At 35.9% G+C, this 18,305-nt stretch overlaps 2 protein-coding genes across 2 annotated transcripts; one reads left to right on the top strand and one right to left on the bottom strand.

Moving 5' to 3' along the window:
• Positions 1–100: 100 nt before the first annotated feature.
• Positions 101–5,549, bottom strand: LOC127962617 (7-dehydrocholesterol reductase). Its single transcript, XM_052562241.1, has 8 exons — positions 5,444–5,549; positions 4,321–4,432; positions 3,054–3,276; positions 2,860–2,950; positions 2,510–2,723; positions 1,462–1,666; positions 1,150–1,281; positions 101–1,034 (listed from the first exon to the last, which is right to left on the bottom strand). The coding sequence occupies exons 2-8, from the start codon at positions 4,425–4,427 to the stop codon at positions 570–572; spliced, it is 1,437 nt and encodes a 478-aa protein (XP_052418201.1). The 5' UTR covers positions 4,428–4,432; positions 5,444–5,549; the 3' UTR covers positions 101–569.
• An 851-nt stretch (positions 5,550–6,400) lies between these two features.
• nadsyn1 (NAD synthetase 1) lies at positions 6,401–17,223 on the top strand. Its single transcript, XM_052561347.1, has 21 exons — positions 6,401–6,589; positions 6,709–6,769; positions 6,966–7,082; positions 7,183–7,236; positions 7,353–7,442; positions 7,550–7,601; positions 8,585–8,673; positions 9,120–9,237; positions 9,493–9,624; positions 9,709–9,780; positions 9,852–9,976; positions 11,561–11,609; positions 11,806–11,908; positions 12,003–12,171; positions 12,796–12,931; positions 14,212–14,318; positions 14,405–14,536; positions 15,022–15,091; positions 16,227–16,355; positions 16,456–16,632; positions 16,804–17,223. The coding sequence occupies exons 1-21, from the start codon at positions 6,505–6,507 to the stop codon at positions 16,819–16,821; spliced, it is 2,085 nt and encodes a 694-aa protein (XP_052417307.1). The 5' UTR covers positions 6,401–6,504; the 3' UTR covers positions 16,822–17,223.
• Positions 17,224–18,305: the final 1,082 nt, after the last annotated feature.

Here is an 18,305-nt window from a genome sequence, read left to right as displayed (position 1 = left end):
TATTAAACCACTTTACCACACAAAAGTTTTTCTTGCACTTCAAATATTTAGAAAATTTTAGCTTTAGATTCATTAATATTACAACTAGCACAAGCAAAGAGAAAGTGGGAAACTTTTATTTCAGAAGTTTGGCTGGTAGAAAAAATAAGAATACATATGCAAGCTGTAGTCTGAGCATTTCTGAATGTATAGACTTTTGTATATTTACATCCTGAGCAATAATGAATAACAATCTCTATACAATGGGGGGGGGGGGGGGGGGGTAAGACTGAGCTAGACAGGAACACTAAGACTTGAGCTGATCACAGTATCTTAAAAGCTTTTTCAAATGTCATTCTTTAATGCAGTGTTGTGTCACCTTGATAATCTTGCACTTATGTATTCATGTAAAGTACATCCACACTCACACTCACTAAAGGGCAAAATATTCTTTGTAATCTGCCATTCACACTCTCATAAAAAGATTAAAAAGCCAACTGTAAAATGAGTATGAGCAGCCACATAAAATAACAAGATAAACTGCTTTTCTGTACATGGTTGAAAAGCAGGCTGGGATATGGCCAAGTGCTCTAGAAGATGTTAGGCAGTAAACGGTAGGGCACGGCTGCGGTGTAGCGCTCCCAGTCCTTGCTGTACTTGTTGCTACAACGGTGCTCATCACGAATGCAGCGGTGCACCAGCAGGATGGTCATGTAGACGATGTAAAAATAGGGCAGCAAGTGCCCACCACCGCAGGCCAAGCAGTACGCCAGGGAGCCCATCAGGTCGCCCGTGTAGTTCATGTGACGAGCCACCCCCCAAAACCCAGAGGTCATCAGTTTGCTCTTGTGAATCCCGCCATCGGCCGATCGGTATGAACACTCGATGAAGGTGGGCTTCTTACCCCAGATTTTACAGTTACCCTCTGTGCGACGGAAAAGGTCTTTCTGGTGGTTGGTTGAGCGGAAGATGTAGTATCCCACCAGGCCCAGGATGAGGACACCTGCAGCATGAGGCGTAGAAAGCTGGATGGGGTTGTAGACCAAGTAAAGGCCCTAAAGAACAAGAACATGACATCAACAGCATTACTCCTGCTGTAATCACTCAGTGAAGGTGTGTGTCCAGTATTGCAGTGGTCCCATCCAACACATATACTGCTCAGATACACACCTGTAGTGTGTAGAGGAAAGGAAGCCACACGCAGTCTCCCCAGCCCAGGTACCAGCCAAAGTGATCATGGCAGATGTCTATAGTCTTGAGGTACCAGGCTTCGTTCCAGAAGAAATCCAACACATAGATGGCCTTAGAGAAGAAAAGGGTCAAGGTTGTGATACGAAGCAGTGAAGGGAATGATATGAATGAAAAGAAAAACACCTTATGAATCAATACTGAAAAAAAATGTTGTTGAATCTAGGCAATATGAGTAATAGTAAAGCACTATTAAGTTGTTTTATAGTGCCACCTAGTGGCTACTTGACTCACTTGCAGAACATTGACCAGGATCATAGAGTTTGTCACATATCCATACAACTCCTGCTGTTTAGCAGCATAGGATAAGTTAATCAGGGTCCATGCCACGATACCCGGCCGGCCGTTGAAGAAAAGCTTAAAATCAAACCATTTTCCTATGCGAGGGTTGAACTCAATTCCCATCATGTAATTGTAGAAGATGTTGCCTGTGAATTTACTGCAAATCAAACAAAAATAAGATAGAATCTATTTAATGTTTGCATGTATTTTAATCTTTGGACAATTCAATGAAACAAACATCATGCTTTTTTTGTGACCAGTGGGGAAAAACCCACTCACACTCGAGATATTGTTTATGGTAAAAAAAATTAAATAAAACAAAAATTCTAAGTAGAATAAATAAGTAAGTTATTATTATAAAAATAATTATTGTTATTGTTGTTTTGTTATTATTAGTTATAGTATTTATTCAATCAGGCATTTCAAATGTTCAAATGAAAGCAAGATTTTCATTGTTAATTTTACAACACACAACTCTTCCGACTCAAAACCAGTCATAAATTTAATATGCCAAACCACTGTTACTACAGTGGGTATATAAAGTGAGCACACTTCTATTAAAATGAAAGCTCTTTGAGAAATTTTCTAATGTCGATTTCCACATTTAATGTAGTATTGAAACCAGAAAAATGTATGTAAGAGAAAGAAAGATTTAAGGGAAAAAAGAAAATTGAAACTCTTCAAACATTCAAACTCTTACTGAAAAGTGTAATCATGTAGTCATCATTCAGGTGACACTGATTAACCCTGAATTAAAATCAACCATTTCTGTAGAATTTTCTTAACATCCTCTTGGTCACATTTTATTGCTGAACCGACAGCCTGCAAAGAGCTTACAAAAGGATGTGTGTGTTACCTGAATTCTGCTGGTTTCAATATTACATTAAATGTGGAAAGAGATCAGAAATTAATTTACTGGTGTACTTCTCAAAGCTGGGGTTTAACAAAGATGTGCAGACTCACTGTCTGCACTGTAAACAATCAAAGCGTGTTTTCTCACCAGTCCTCTGGGTTGGTAGGGAACAGATGAGCCTTAATGAAGGCGAAAGTGGACACGGCATAGCCGAGGATGTTGGTGCACCATAAGAGAGGGATCCAGTTATCAATGATGATGGTTGGAGAAAACCAGTGGAAGTATTGCGCATTAGCCACCCATAAAACATGAGTGATTATCCAGCACTGCAGACCGTTGACTTCATACTTATTAATCAGACCTGAGAGAGAGCAACACATTTACATCACATGAATTAAAGAAGGTTTTGATACATTGCACCAAACAAACCAATAGCGAGTCATTCGAGTAAATCAGTGTTATTTATGTTTTTGTTCATTATCGAGTATTTTTTTTACCTGCTGGTGTTCGAGCACCATCCTGCACTCCTCCCACATAACCTGGAAGAATCTTATGCATGATATCTGGAACGCACATGTACAGCACCACCTAGTGTAGACACAACCAAATCTCATAATTCAAGCTCAAAACTACTCAAACATTCCTCACTATAAATGTTATTGAGCATTTATTCATCTGTAATTCTGCACACCTGAAATGTGACCCAGACTGCGTAGATCTTGGCAGCAGCCCACGTGAAGGAAGGAGCACGGCTCCAGATGGTGAGCAGGGTGGTGTCGCCGTTGTAGAGGTCCAGTAACGGGTGGCTGATGGAGCACTGGTACTGATCACATGCCATGATGAAGAAGAAGACGATGAAGGGGGCAAAGCACAGAAGCAGGATCACACCTGTCAGAGAGAACCAATCCACCTCCCTACACAGATCAACAGATTAGCAATATGAGCCAAAAGTCATGTCAAATATGTGACGCTGGACCATAAAACCATCACATGGGTGTATTTGTAGCAATAGCAATATTAAGATAATATAATAGTAAAGATCATGTTCCATGAAGATATTTTGTACATTTTCTACCGTAAATATATCAAAACATAATTTTTGATTAGTGATATGCATTGCTAAGGACTTCATCTGGACAACTTTAAAGGCGATTTTCTCACTATTTTGATGTGTTTGCACTCTCAGATTCCAGATTCTGAAATAGTTGTATCTCTGACAAATACTGTCCAGTCCTAACAAAACATACATCAATGGAAAGATCATTTTCAGCTTTCAGATGATGTGTAAATCTAAATTTTGAAAACCCTTACGACTGGTTTTGTGGTCCAGGGTCACATATGAGTACTAAAATCAATATCACGGAGTATCAGTATCAATATGAGTAAAATGTGAAGAACTGATGTCAATGTAAAGTAAAGTCAATGTCCCCAAAAGTCAATTAAGATGTAACTCAAAAGTTAATTGCAAATGGGCAATTTGAAAAGAGCAACCAAAATGTTATTTATTGTTTTCCATTTATGTTGGATAGTCGGCATGAAGGGTGAGCGATTAATAATAAATGATTCTCCCATATTTAATTGAATTACAGTATAATATTTTTGGTAAAACAAGCCTTTCATGTTACCTGTACAATAATTTATTCATTTTAAGATTGTTTTATGTTGTTGTAGGCAGAATTAGCCAGATAAGGACCCTGATAAGTTCTAAATAATTGCTTTACATAATTGTAGACAATGCATTCTCAATATCAATGTAATAATGATCTGATCATTCACTTATACTGAGCTTTTGAGTGACTCATACAAGCACTAGTGACTGAACACAGAAATAGTACTTTCAATGCATTCAATTCATCAGTTATTTACTTAAAAAAAAAAAAAAAAAAAAAAAAAAAAAAAAACAATATATAACACTGAACCGGATCAAACTATGTTTAATGTATGACTGAATGGCTTACCATGCTCTTCCCCACTGCACCGGCTCTTTCGCTTGGTCTTTCACCCCTGCCCGGGCTCCACTGGAGCTGCCCTTATGGCGCTTTCTCACAGCGTCAGCTGTCGTCATGATGTCTGAGGGAGTGAAATTTAAAAAAGCAGAGAGAAAGACAGAGTTAGATTGGGAAGAAGATCATAAAAATAACCTCTGAGTTGGTAAACATGTCTCTAGCATGAGTGCATAAGAGGAGAACAAAGTGCAGTGCAGATAACAGATAGCAAACAGAAGATCTAGGTGTTATAAATATAAGTCCATGGTTTTAAATAATGATTATAACATAACTTATCATATATAATCTCAGGAACAAGGCCAGGGTTGTTTCCTTTAGCACTATGACATATAATGTTATCTTTCCAACTGATATGAGGTTGCTAATTGTGTGTTTATTTTATGCAAGAAAAGACGGATGCTTTGCATAAATCTATTTTCAGTTTATGGATTTTTAGTCCACTGAAAACTCTTCTTGTCTTTAATCATGGGCATATTAACAAATATGCACATGAATTACATCAAGAGCAATGTTCTACTTAGCGTTGTATGGTTTCAAATATGCAATGGTGCTTTATTTACAATCAAGCTGTAATTGTATCAAATCAATCAAAAGTATAGTTTTTGTCTATTTAGGAGACATACAATGCTAGTCATACCATAGATAAGGTTTGCGTTACACCTGTGCGTTATTCTGCCAAGGTAAACATGCTCGTTGAGATTAATGCGACAAAACGAGTTTAAAGGGAAATATGACTCCAGTCGTAACATACTTCCTCATATCAATGCCAATCCAGAGTAATAGTTGTAATTACCCCCAATCCGATACTATAATTAAGCAGGATGCAGATACTAAAAAAGTATTTGAAAGATGTGTGTACATAAAATGCTCGATAAAGCATGCATATAGTCTGCAATGCACTCAAAGAATTATACATTCTGTTGATAAACTTGCATTTGTAACTTTAGTTGTACAGCACACTAAACGGATACCAACTGAACATGCAATGTATAATGCTGGAAATATTGCCTTAAAATAAATATAGCAGATTACATAAAAGCAACTGTTTAAAAGGTGAAATATCAAAAAAGCTTACAGTTATAGGTGTACAGTTCACGCTGCCCAGATGTTCACAGTGATGCACCGAGCAAAGGGGAGTCTTTGGCCGAGTTCTGCCTCCACCCACAGGTGACGTAATGACCATGCATCCAATCAGAGACAGATGAAATGCCTATTCGTGTCAGTGATTGGATAACCGAGACCTGAAGCCATGAGCGCCTGATGAGCTCAGCCCATGGGTCCTGCTGTCATCTTCATCAAGAGCATCCAACTGCACCAGATTTACGCAGTTACAGTACAGCATTAGAAATTATAAGAACATTTAAACTTCAATTGTCCAATAAATTTATAAAATATTTTTTTAGAAGGAAAATGCCAACATTTTAATAAACACTCGTAAAAGCTTTATTTGGTTCACTGCCAGATTTGTAGAGAAAACACCTCACTTGTTGCTAAAAGCTAATAATAAATGCGTAACTGCCTTAATTAATAAATACATTCTCTCTCTCTCTCTCTCTCTCTATCTCTGTCTCTCTCTCTCTCTCTCTCTCTCTCTCTCTATATATATATATATAAACATTAGTTTGGAACGTAAAATAACAAATTTTAATGAAAGGTAGGCTAACATTACATTTATTATTCACAATTTATTTATTTTCAATTTATCCAGGTATTTTATTGCATTGACATAACAGTCTGACTCATTTTTATCTTTATTCTTAGGGTGTATTATTTGAAACTTAAAATACGTTGAAAGAATATTGTATGGTGCTGGTAGTTTAATATTAGTATGGCTCTGGATAGCAAAGATTGCATGTTCTTTTATTATTAATTAATTAATTTATTTTCTAATCAAAGAATGTTTGACCTCAAAATTTGTCCCAATGTTCTATCTCTGCTAGTAGTTTACTGTAAATATGTTTGTTTATTCTGAGGTTTAGATAGTTTTCCTTGCTCTAAACTATTACTTTTATTTTGAAGTGCAGAATCGTACAGACCGGAAATGGAACTACAGGAAATAAAAGTTTAGACTGCTGTTGCACGGCAGGGTTGGTTTGATACATTTTACACATTTTGAATCATTTGTATCTGTGCAAAATGGGTCGCAAGGTTACATTAGCGACTTGCTCCTTGAATCAGTGGGCACTTGATTTTGAAGGCAACTTGACAAGAATACTTCAAAGTAAGTTCTGATTCTTCATCTGCTACTTGTCTCCAGTAGTAGTAACTAATAGCACCAAAGGTCTTATGATCTTAAAGTGACCTTGCCCCATTTTACATCTATTCTTTTCTCCAAAACAGGTATTGAGATAGCCAAACAGAAAGGAGCCAAGTACAGACTGGGACCAGAGCTAGAAATCTGGTAATATTGTCATTAGATACTTCAACAAATTTTCAATTGAGAATAAGGAGGACACCCAGATTATTGGAATATTTGCATTCATATATAATATAATATAATATAATATAATATAAACCATCTATAATTCAATGGTGAAAATGAGAAAACTGATGATACTGTATTTTGTGTTCTTTCACAAATCTTTCGTATGCATCAGTGGTTACGGCTGTGCAGATCATTTCTACGAGTCCGACACCCTGCTCCATTGTTTCCAGGTTCTGAAGTCACTCTTGGAATCTCCTTTGACACAAGACATTATCTGTGATGTGGGAATGTAGGTGATATTGTTTAAAACATTGTGAAATAATAATAATAATAATAATAATAATAAGTTGTATATGATTTCGAAAGCATTTAACTTGCTCTATCCACAGGCCTGTTATGCATCACAATGTTCGATACAACTGTAGAGTTATTTTCTTGAACAAGTAAGATTTTACTATAGCGCAGTATTATAAATGATCTGCATTACTGCTAAATTACAATAATGTATAATAATATCTTATAATATATCTAATAATATGTTTACTTTTATATTTGACAGAAAGATACTGTTAATTCGTCCTAAAATGCTCTTGGCTAATTATGGCAACAACAGGGAATTTCGATGGTTTTCACCTTGGAGTCGACCCAGGTATATTACCATGATATATTGGTTCAATCTTGGGGTTGTTTGCCTTGCAAAGTCTTTGATAATCAGTAATAAATCATTGATTACATATGAAATGAATTTTGTTGCAGACATGTTGAGGAGTACTTTTTACCCAGAATGATTCAAGATGTGACAGGACAGGTAAAATATTATTATTTTGATTTTTTTTGATTACCTAATCAAAACGCTCAATTATTAAAGGTATTTAATTATTAATAATGGGTCTTAACATTAACATATATACACACACACAGCGGGTAACATAATTATTGAACACGTCACCATTTTTCCCAGTAAATATATTTCTAAAGGTGCTGTTGACTTCACCAGATGTCGGTAACAACCAAAGTAATCCATACATATAAATAAAACAAAACAAATAAGTTCAGAAATTAAGGTATGTGCAATAAAACTGAAGGACACAAGGAAAAAGAAACTGAACTGTATTTAATACTTCCTACAAAAGCCCTTGTTTGTTGGTAATGAGAGCTTGAAGACATCTCCTTGTTTGGATAAACTAGTGGCATGCATCGCTCAGGTGTGATTGTGACCCATTCTTCCACACAGTCTTCAAATCTTGAAGATCCTGTGGGCCTCTTCTGTGAACTCTGATCTTATTCTCTGTTGGATTCAAGTCAGGTGATCGGCTTTATTTTCTTTCTCTGAAACCAGTCGAGAGTTTCTTGGCTGTGTTTGGGATCATTGTCTTGCTGAAATGTCCACCCTTGTTTCATCTTCATCATCCTGGTACTGTAGGGTTTGGGACTGAACCGGCTAATATTAATTTCCACTGACGAGGGGCAGGACTGCTTTCTAATTACTGATAGATTTCATCTGGTGTATTGACTTTCCATTTCACATTTCAGTTTTTCTTTTTTTTTATAAATGTGCAAAATGTCAACAATTCTGTGTTTTTCTGTCAGTATGGGTTGCTGTGTGTACATTGAGGGGAAAAAAAAGAATTTTGAATGAATGAAAATGAATGATTTTAGCAAATGGCTGAAATATAACAAAGAGTGAAAAATCTAAGGGGGTCTGAATACTTTCCGTACCCACTGTATATGTATATTTGCAGGGACACATTATTTGGCATAAATAATCATCTCATCTGTTGTCACTGATAGACCACAGTGCCGTTTGGAGATGGGGTGCTGTCCACCAAGGACACCTGCTTAGGGAGTGAGATTTGTGCTGAGCTGTGGAACCCCAGGAGGTGATGCTCTGCAAACAATGATCTCTTCATTTAGCATCTTAAATCCTTTCCTAATGTCTAATATACCGTATTTTCCGGACTATTAGTCAAACTTTTTTTCATAGTTTGGCTGGTCCTGCGACTTATAGTCAGTTGCGACTTATTTATCAAAATTAATTTGACATGAACCGAGAGAAATTAACCAAGAGAAATTACCCAATAGAAAACATTACCGCTCTATACTGCTCAGTGCTCCTGTAGTCTACACTGAAAACATAGAGCGCCTTCTCGCGGCTGTAGACAGTAATGGTTTCTCTTGGTTCTTGGTTCTAAATAAATGCGACTTATACTCCAGTGGGACTTAAAGTCCGAAAAATAGGGTACATGTTTTTTTTTATGCCATGCTATAATCTTGTGAAATAAAACATGAATGTAGTTCCATAAATTGCTTTTACTTCTTTCTTCAGTCCACATGTTGACATGGGTTTAGATGGTATTGAGATCTTTACCAATTCCTCTGCAAGCTACCATGAGCTTCGCAAGGCTGACCACAGGGTGAACTTGGTCAAATCTGCCACCACTAAGGTAAACAGATTATATTAATATTTCTGAATGAGTTAAATCATATTACAATAGAAAACAGTTTAAACTGTAATAACATGTTACCATATAATATCACTGCATTTATGATCAAATAGAAAGGCTCGGCCTTGGTGAGAATAAGAGACTTCTTTAAAAAACATAAAAAATCCTAATTATTCCAAACCTTTTACAGTACATACTGTATTAATGAAGCTAGTGTTGACACTGAACCTTATATATAGGATATGTTTGTTTCAGAGTGGAGGGATCTATCTATTTGCCAATCAGAAGGGCTGTGATGGAGACCGTCTGTACTACGACGGGTGTGCTATGATTGCCATCAATGGAGATATTGTTGCCAGAGGAGCGCAGTTCTCACTTGAGGATGTAGTATGTGCCAATTCACACTTACTTGAATACTGAGACTCGCCCAAGTGACTGTGATTGATCTGTCAGATTTCTTCTGACTTGCAGGAGGTTGTCACAGCCACTCTTGATCTGGAAGATGTTCGCAGCTATCGAGGAGAGAGGTGTCACCCACACATGGTGAGCAACTGTAAAAGACATCAGAGTTTGAAGTGTCAAAACATGCTTTAAATATTTTTCTTACTGTGCAGGAATATGAGCACAAACCTTATCAGAGGATCAAAACAGACTTCTCTCTGTCTGACTGTGGTGACAGGTGTCTGCCCACACATCAGCCTGTGGAGTGGATCTTCCACACCCCAGAAGAAGAGATCAGGTAACTTCAATCAGGAAAACATTACCCTACATATATGACTTATATCGATACATTTAAAGGAAAAGTTCACCCAAAAAGAAACATTTGCTGACAAGTTACTCTCCCTCATGACATCCAAGATGTAGGTGAGTTTGTTTCTTCATTGTAACAGATTTGGATAAATGTAGCATGACATCACCTGTGTAGCTCTCCATTGGATCCTCAGTGAATGGGTGCCGTCAGAATGAGAGTCCAAACAGCTGATAAAAAACATCCAAAGACTCCAGTCCATCAGATAATGTATTGTCAAGTAAAAAGCTCTGTGTTTGCAAGAAAATAATCCACCATTAATGCATTTTAACCTTAAACCATTTGAACTTTGAATCGACTCCATGATAACACAAGTCCATGTCCTGACATCAAAATCCACTGACATTTGTGTTTAGAACTGTCTTGGACTTTTCATTTGTAAATGGTGTTTGATCTGTAAAAATGTTCTTTCCTGATACATACGAGGCAACTTTTTTTTTGAAAAGAACAATGTAATGGATAGAGAACTCATATTTTAGCCTAAAGCAACAGTTTAAAAACGTAAAAAAATAATTTGTTAATTACAAACACACAGCTTTTCACTTCACAGAACATGGATTGATTGACTGATGGACTGTAGTCGTATGGATTACTTGTGGGTTATTGTGATGTTTTTATCAGCTGTTTGGACTCTCACTCTGATGGCACCCATCCATTCACTGCAGAGGATCCACTGGTGAGCAAGTGATATAATGCTACATTTCTCCAAATCTGTTCTTATGAAGAATCAAACTCATCTTTGATGCCCTGAGGGTGAGTAAAATTTTCTCATTACATTTAAATTCTAAAGTAAATGTACACACATGATGACATATAAACGGCAGAGACCACATTGAAAACGTGTTCTCTTTTTTCCTGGAAACAAACAGAAGATTGAATGATTTTTGAATACTTTAAAACATCATATAATATATAGATGTAAAAAGAAGGATCATTTTTAAGATTCTGTGTATATATTTTAGATTTTTTTTTGTCGCGACACCTTTTCATTCAAATTGTTATGCAAATAATATAATTTGTAATTTTTTGTATCTCTTTTAATTACAATTCCAGTTTCTACATTACAAAATAATAATACAAAGTAGAAGCATATACACTTGTGGAAGACTGTTAATTTTCATACTGCATGAAGAGACATGTTCTGCTGCTCTCTAGTGGAGCTGCACATTAATACACTCTCAAACTAATTTAAACCAGGTGATTTAAATTTTCCCGTAACATACCAAATTAATTTTCTGTTCCAGTGAGACTATTTTTGTTACTTTTAGAAGTACCTTGTGACACTAATTTACTCCAGGCTGTATCATCTCTGTTGGCAAATAAAGATTCAGACTTAAAAAGGAGAAACTGTAAGAGGGGAAAAGTGTAATAATAACAATCTAATAATAATAATAATAACCGATGTAATAATCTACATACAGTAAACCAGCCTGCAAGTATATGTACCTTTTGGTATTATAAATTGTATTGTATTGGTCCACATTTATAAAATCAATGTTTTGGGTGTTATTTCAGTCTTGGTCCTGCCTGTTGGTTATGGGACTACTTAAGGAGGAGTGGACAGGTGTATATTTTTATTCTATTATGCATGTAAATATGAATGGTAACATTCATTTATGCAATTTATTAAAACTTGATGCTTTTTTTTGTATTAGTCTTCTTAGCAAATATCTTTATTTGCATGCAAATGCTTATGGTCATGAATGTGAACATATAGGACATCGATAGCTAATGGGATTTGTGTGTTTTGTCACATTTAGGCTGGTTTCCTTCTTCCCCTTAGCGGTGGTGTGGATAGTTCGTCCACTGCCTGTATTGTGTACTCCATGTGTGTGCAAATCTGCCGAGCTGTCAAAGATGGCAGTAAGTCCAAAATATACACACACACACACCCACACACACACAGAACCAGCTAATTTAAAGCGTACCCTCTAAACATGTTTCCCACTGGTCTCAGATCCTCAGGTGCTGGAGGATGTGCAGCGGGTGGTCAGTGATTCGTCCTACAGGCCCGAGGACCCACGTGAGCTGTGTGGACGCCTCTTCACCACATGCTACATGGCTAGTGAAAACTCCTCTGAGGACACTCGCAACAGAGCTAAAGATCTCGCTGCACAGATCGGCAGGTCAGTGGATGACATGGCATATTGTACAATTTTTTATGTCTTTTATAAAGAAACCCCTGGTGCTCACCAAGGCTGCATTTTTATTAGATTGAAATGACTGTAAAAATCTTTTTTTATTTTTATGATGGCAAAGCTGAATTTTCAGCAGCAATTACTCCAGTATTAAGTTTTTGCTGCTAAATATGTTTATGAAAAACTGTGATACACTACCATTTAAAGATTTGGGTCAAATTAAAAGTGACATTAAAGACATTCATAATGTTACAAAATATTTATATTTCAAATCATTTTTGTGTTCTGTTGAACTGTTCATCTAAGAATCCTAAAAAAAATGTCATAAAAAATATTAAGCAGCAAAAACCGTTTTCAACATTGATAATAATTTATAAATAACAAACTATAATAGTTGATAATTGAGCAGCAAATCGGCATAAAATAATGATTTCTGAAGGATCATGTGACACTGAAGACTGGAGTAATGATGCTAAAAATTCATGAATAATCATTAGAATAATATAATTTTTACAATTATATTATAAATGAAATAGTATCATTTTCTGATTGTAAATATTTAATATACAATTATTATTATAAAAAGTAATATATATATTTTTTTTCTCTCAGCAATCACCTAAATATCAATATTGACATGGCAGTAAAAGGCATGCTGGGAATCTTCTCTATGGTCACAGGGAAGTGGCCTCAGTTTCGTGCTAATGGAGGAAGTGCCAGAGAAAACCTGGCATTGCAGAACGTCCAGGTAAATCATAAACACTGATGCTATTAATAAATGTACAGTATGATTTTTTTTATTAGCGACTTGTTGCATATTTTCTGCAAGGAATACATAAGTAACATTTTCAGAAAAAAAACAACAACAACAACACTTTGGTTGACCACCACATAAGTCTCAGAATCACAGATAATTAAAAAAATATACAGCTTATGCAATACCATTGAATGTGCGATACTAATGTGACATGTAGTTGTTGATGGGCATTTTGGTTTGACTCGTTGCTGATGATTTCTTTTATATGATTCTACATGACTCATGACATCACAAAAGCGCGGGCTTGAGAAAGCAGATTCTGTCAAAGTGATGCTAATTTGCTGACTGTTTAAAATGCAGTTTGCTTGCATTGTAACACAACCACCACAGTTTTCACAGAATAATATTGCAGTTAGTCACCCCAAGCGTCAAATGACCTGCGAATTTGCTGAGTTTGAGTTCTAGATTCACTACTTTAAAGCATAAATATATAGGTCAGTCATGAAACTCTAGATAGCGCGGGCTGATGGGTTGTTAACGTAACTGATGATATTCAGAGAGTTGAATGACTTGGCACAAGCTGATTGGTTCATGCTGCATATGCAACCAATAAGCTTACTGACTTGCATTTATATGGCAGGCAAGCATTCACATGAGATTCCTGCAGTGTGCGTTCAGAGTTTCTCTGAAACCCTTCAACCTTCCCCAGCTCCACCTGTATAAATCTGCTACGGGTTATTTTATATGCTATTTGTGCAGCAGCAGTATGTCTTAAATACTCACTGCACCGTATTGCCATATGTTTTGGCAGTAGCAAATTTTGTACCAATTCAGCAGCACCATAGCAGATCTATTCCACCTAGACCAAATACATTAACGTTGCCATATCCATCACCATGCTAAAATCTTCAGAGAGTTGTCATGATTGAATTAACATAGTAACTTTATTAAATTTAATTAAATTTATGCATTTAGTAGATGCTTTTATCCAAAGCGACTTACAGTGCATTCAGGCTATCAATTTTTACCTATCATGTGTTCCCGGGGAATCGAACCCCCAACCTTGTGCTTGCTTGCTAACGCAATGCATTACCAGTTGAGCTACAGGACCATGCAACTCTTTCCAAGAAAATAGCTTGTGCTTTAGACTGGCAAAGTAATGCTGATTAGAACCTATTTAAGACATTAATGATGTCACAGCTTTGAAAGTGGTATATGTGTCTGTTGAATGTGCATGATGCATGTGTTTTTGTATGTTTACTCCAATACAGGCTCGTATCAGGATGATTTTGGCCTATCTCTTTGCCCAGCTATGTCTGTGGGCTCAGGGAAAACCTGGTGGTCTCTTAGTTCTTGGTTCAGCAAACGTGGATGAGAGGTGTGTCTTTATGTTGTTCTTTCTTCCAGTATCCAACTGTCAGTAGTATTGAACGTTGCTTAAAATAATTCTTTTTTTCTTTGCAGCTTGACTGGATACTTCACGAAGTATGACTGCTCCAGCGCTGATATCAATCCCATTGGAGGCGTTAGTAAGATGGACCTGAAGTGCTTCTTGCAGTACTGTGTAAAGCGCTTTCAGCTCACTGCCCTCATAAGGTGTGTAATCATTTGCTGATCAAATAGCTGATGTAGTAACATAATCTTGATCGTTTTGGCCAACAAAATTGAAAAAAATAAAAAAATAAATAAATAATTAAAATAATAACATTGAGTGAAAATTAAAAGAGGGACAGCTTAAGGGGAGGCATACCACTCATAGAAAAATGAATGGGGGAAATGCTTTTTTTCTTAACTAATATGGATGGCCAGCCTGAAAAACACAGTATTTAGGAAAAAAAAAATAAAAAATTATATTGCATATTATATTGCAGAATTATGCTGCATTTATTTGATCTGTATAAACAGTCATATTTGTATAGTTTAAACAAATAACTGTTTTCTATTTGAATACATTTTAACCTGTTATTTATTCCTGTGATGGCAACACTGATGTTTCAGTAGCGATTACTTCAGTCTACAGTGTCACATGACCCTTCAGAAATCATTCTAATATGCTGATTTGATGCCCATCTTCTGTACAGTATTTTGGATGCTCCACCAACTGCAGAGCTTGAGCCACTGACTGATGGCAAGGTCGTCCAGACTGATGAGGTAAACATAGCCTCATTCACTGCTCAAAATGAGGTTTGAATACTACTGCATTTCTCAGTCATTGTGATTGATTGAGATGGGATGTGCAATGTACTGTGCACAACTCAACTGTGTGTGGGAATGGTTGTCCAGTACTGTCTGAAATATATTTAAACTGGCTAATGTACTGTTTGACAGCCATATGACTCCTGCAGTAGACTGTGTATTTTTCTAAGCCATCTTCTCAGTCAAGCTGATCAAATTTCACTTGAAAAGTTTTTCATTGCATTCATGTGAATTGTGCAGTTTAAAACACAAAGCAGATGTATCACAAGCGATTCTTGTTGTCATTAAACATTCAAATCTAGCACGTCATGGGAAAACATAATCCAAATGCATTGCATCCATTACTGATATTTCAATCTACAGCTTGCATTAGACAGATGACAGATTGTCATTTTCTTCCTTTCTAGAAAATGTCTTCTAGTATATAGAATCTGAATGAATGTAAAAAAAAAAAAAACACACATTCTGTTTACTTAAATCACTGGATGGTGCAAATGTGTCTTATGTTACATACATGAATTCAGTTTTAAACAATGACAGATTGGAGATGATTATTGTGTTTTGTGTGCCTGTGTGGCTTTAGATAATTTTTTTTTGTGGCTTTTAAAGAATGGTAGGGATGGAATCAACTTTGGCAAAGTGGTCAAATAGCAAAAAAAAAATTGTTTAATAATTGATTTTCAATTTGTTTTTTTATTTTAATATATTATTTTATGACATTTAAACTATTCAGTTATAGGTGAAATTAAACATATACATAATATTTATATATTAATTATTCTGAATACCTTGTAGTAAATAAATCAGACAGTGTAGGATTTGTAATTGAGTGAATTGAGAACCTGTTTGATGTCCGAAATTATTGCAAACTACTGTGGACATTTATTTTAATTATTTGTAATTTATGCATATTTGTTAGTGATTTTTATTTTATTTTATTTATTTTTGTTTTCCACTTACTTGTTCGAGTTGTCTTTACTTTTATAGGGCATGTTTACTATGCTGCTGTGCCCTTTTGAGCTTCCTCCATCACTGTGTGCATGCAGACAGATAGTTTTACAGCATGTGTTTCTGTGCTTCCCTCCCACAGGCCGACATGGGAATGACCTACTCAGAGCTCTCTGTGATTGGCAGACTCAGGAAGATCTCCAAGTGTGGCCCATACAGCATGTTTTGCAAGCTGATACACTCATGGAAAGAGACCTTCTCTCCCTCGCAGGTCAAACATGCCCTAAACGTTACAGTACTCATAGTGCCTGTCACTTTTAAAAGCAGTTAATACTAATATTTGACCATTGTTATTTTTGTCTGTTTTGCAGGTGGCTACTAAAGTGAAACATTTCTTTAGGATGTACTCAATCAACAGACATAAGATGACAACAGTAACACCCTCTTATCATGCTGAAAACTACAGTCCAGATGATAACCGCTTTGACCTCCGTCCTTTCCTTTACAACACACAGTGGAGCTGGCAGTTCCGCTGCATCGACAATGAGGTCAGCAGATCTACAGAACAATGTGATTTCATTAGGCTGCATTATACAAGCTTTAATATTGAAACTTACAGTAATGCTGTATACTTTATATAGATGTAAATATTTATCTGAAGAAGTCTGTGTGTATTTTTTCTATTTGTATGAAATCCATTCTGTTTTTCTGTTGTATAGGTGGCTGTGATGGAGTGATATGGAAGATTTATGTACAACTGTTATCAGAAGCCATTGATCCTTGGTCCAAAGATTCATCTCGGCCGCTGATGTTATAGTGAGCGCTCAACCGTTCTCTGCACTCTTTCTGTTTGGCTACACATGCATTGCGAATTGTTGTAGTTATTGTTTTTCTTCGGATGTATAAATCCTAAATAATTTTGTTCACATTACAATGCAAAAAATCAGGTTTGTGATCATTGATGTTGTGTATGGTAATGGTCATTTAAAAATAAAACAATACATATAAAATTGTTCATTTGCAGTTAGAAGTTATTTGCATTTTTGAAGAACACAGGCTTGCCAGTGCTATAACCATGATGATGACTGATACATTCCTAGCAGAACTCTGTAATATAATAAATATTTCTATAAAAAGGATTATGCTCTTTCTTTATATAGTATGCTTTGGTAAAGCTCGGGCACTTTAGGTTTCTAAATTGTAGCTTGATTATCTGCAAGAACCCATATGTTGTTACAAACCAAAGTATTTTTGTTTGAAAGAATGTAGGTTAACAAACTGTTTCGGTTACCATTGACTTAATTTTTTTATAGTTATAAAGTTTAGTTGTAAGTTGTTCTTGAAAATATTGTATATTTTATGACCACAGAAGAAAGAACGTCATGCATGTTTGGAATGACAAGAGAGAGAGGAAATAATGGCAGGATTTTCACTTTGAAATGAACTATGCTTTTTAACTTGAGGGTAATTTTAGAAATGTAAAAAAAAAAAAAAAAGAAGATTGGAGCGTTTTAAAGACAAACCAACTAATACAGAAAACCAACCCTTTTTTTACGTTTTCTTTTTTGATAATGCTAGCTACTCTTGTCTGTGTTGTTGAAAAGCCAGTGGTTGTTTTCCAACCAAAGATTGCTTCCTAAAAAAATATTTTGGAAGTGGCTTTTTATTTAGATATTATAGTTTCAAAGACTAACAGGATATTATGTTATATTGAGGACAATTGAGGAATAATTAAATACCAATATTTTTTTTTTTTTTTTTTTTTGTGTGTGTGTGCTTGTTTTTCTATTCTGGTGGGGACTTAAACCTGAATACACACAGACTCATGGGGACTCGTGTTACGGTGGGGACCTAAATTGAGGTCCCCATGGGTAAACAAGCTAATAAATTACACAGAATGAAGTTTCTTGAAAATCTAAAAATGCAGAAAGTTTCCTGTGAGGGTTAGGTTTAGGGGTAGGGTTGGTTTAGGGCCATATAAAATACGGTCTGTACAGTATAAAAACCATTACGCCTATGGAGAGTCCCCACAAGGATAGCTGACCAGACAGTGTGTGTGTGTGTGTGATTTTAATATTTCATTTCAATGTAGATTTGAAAGAGATTTTAAAGTTTGAAGGGTACTTTAATAAAGTTGTCATACGGCAGAAAGCACGAGAGAGCGGATGTGGAGTCGGGTGTTAGAATTGACTTCCTCTTTGTATGTGTGAAACGGTCTGAT

The sequence above is a fragment of the Carassius gibelio genome, chromosome B7 (genome assembly GCF_023724105.1).
Source record: "Carassius gibelio isolate Cgi1373 ecotype wild population from Czech Republic chromosome B7, carGib1.2-hapl.c, whole genome shotgun sequence".
NCBI classification, from domain to species: Eukaryota; Metazoa; Chordata; class Actinopteri; order Cypriniformes; family Cyprinidae; genus Carassius; species Carassius gibelio.
The sequence above is the reverse complement of the archived record's forward strand: the minus strand, read 5'-3'. Positions and strand labels throughout refer to the sequence as shown.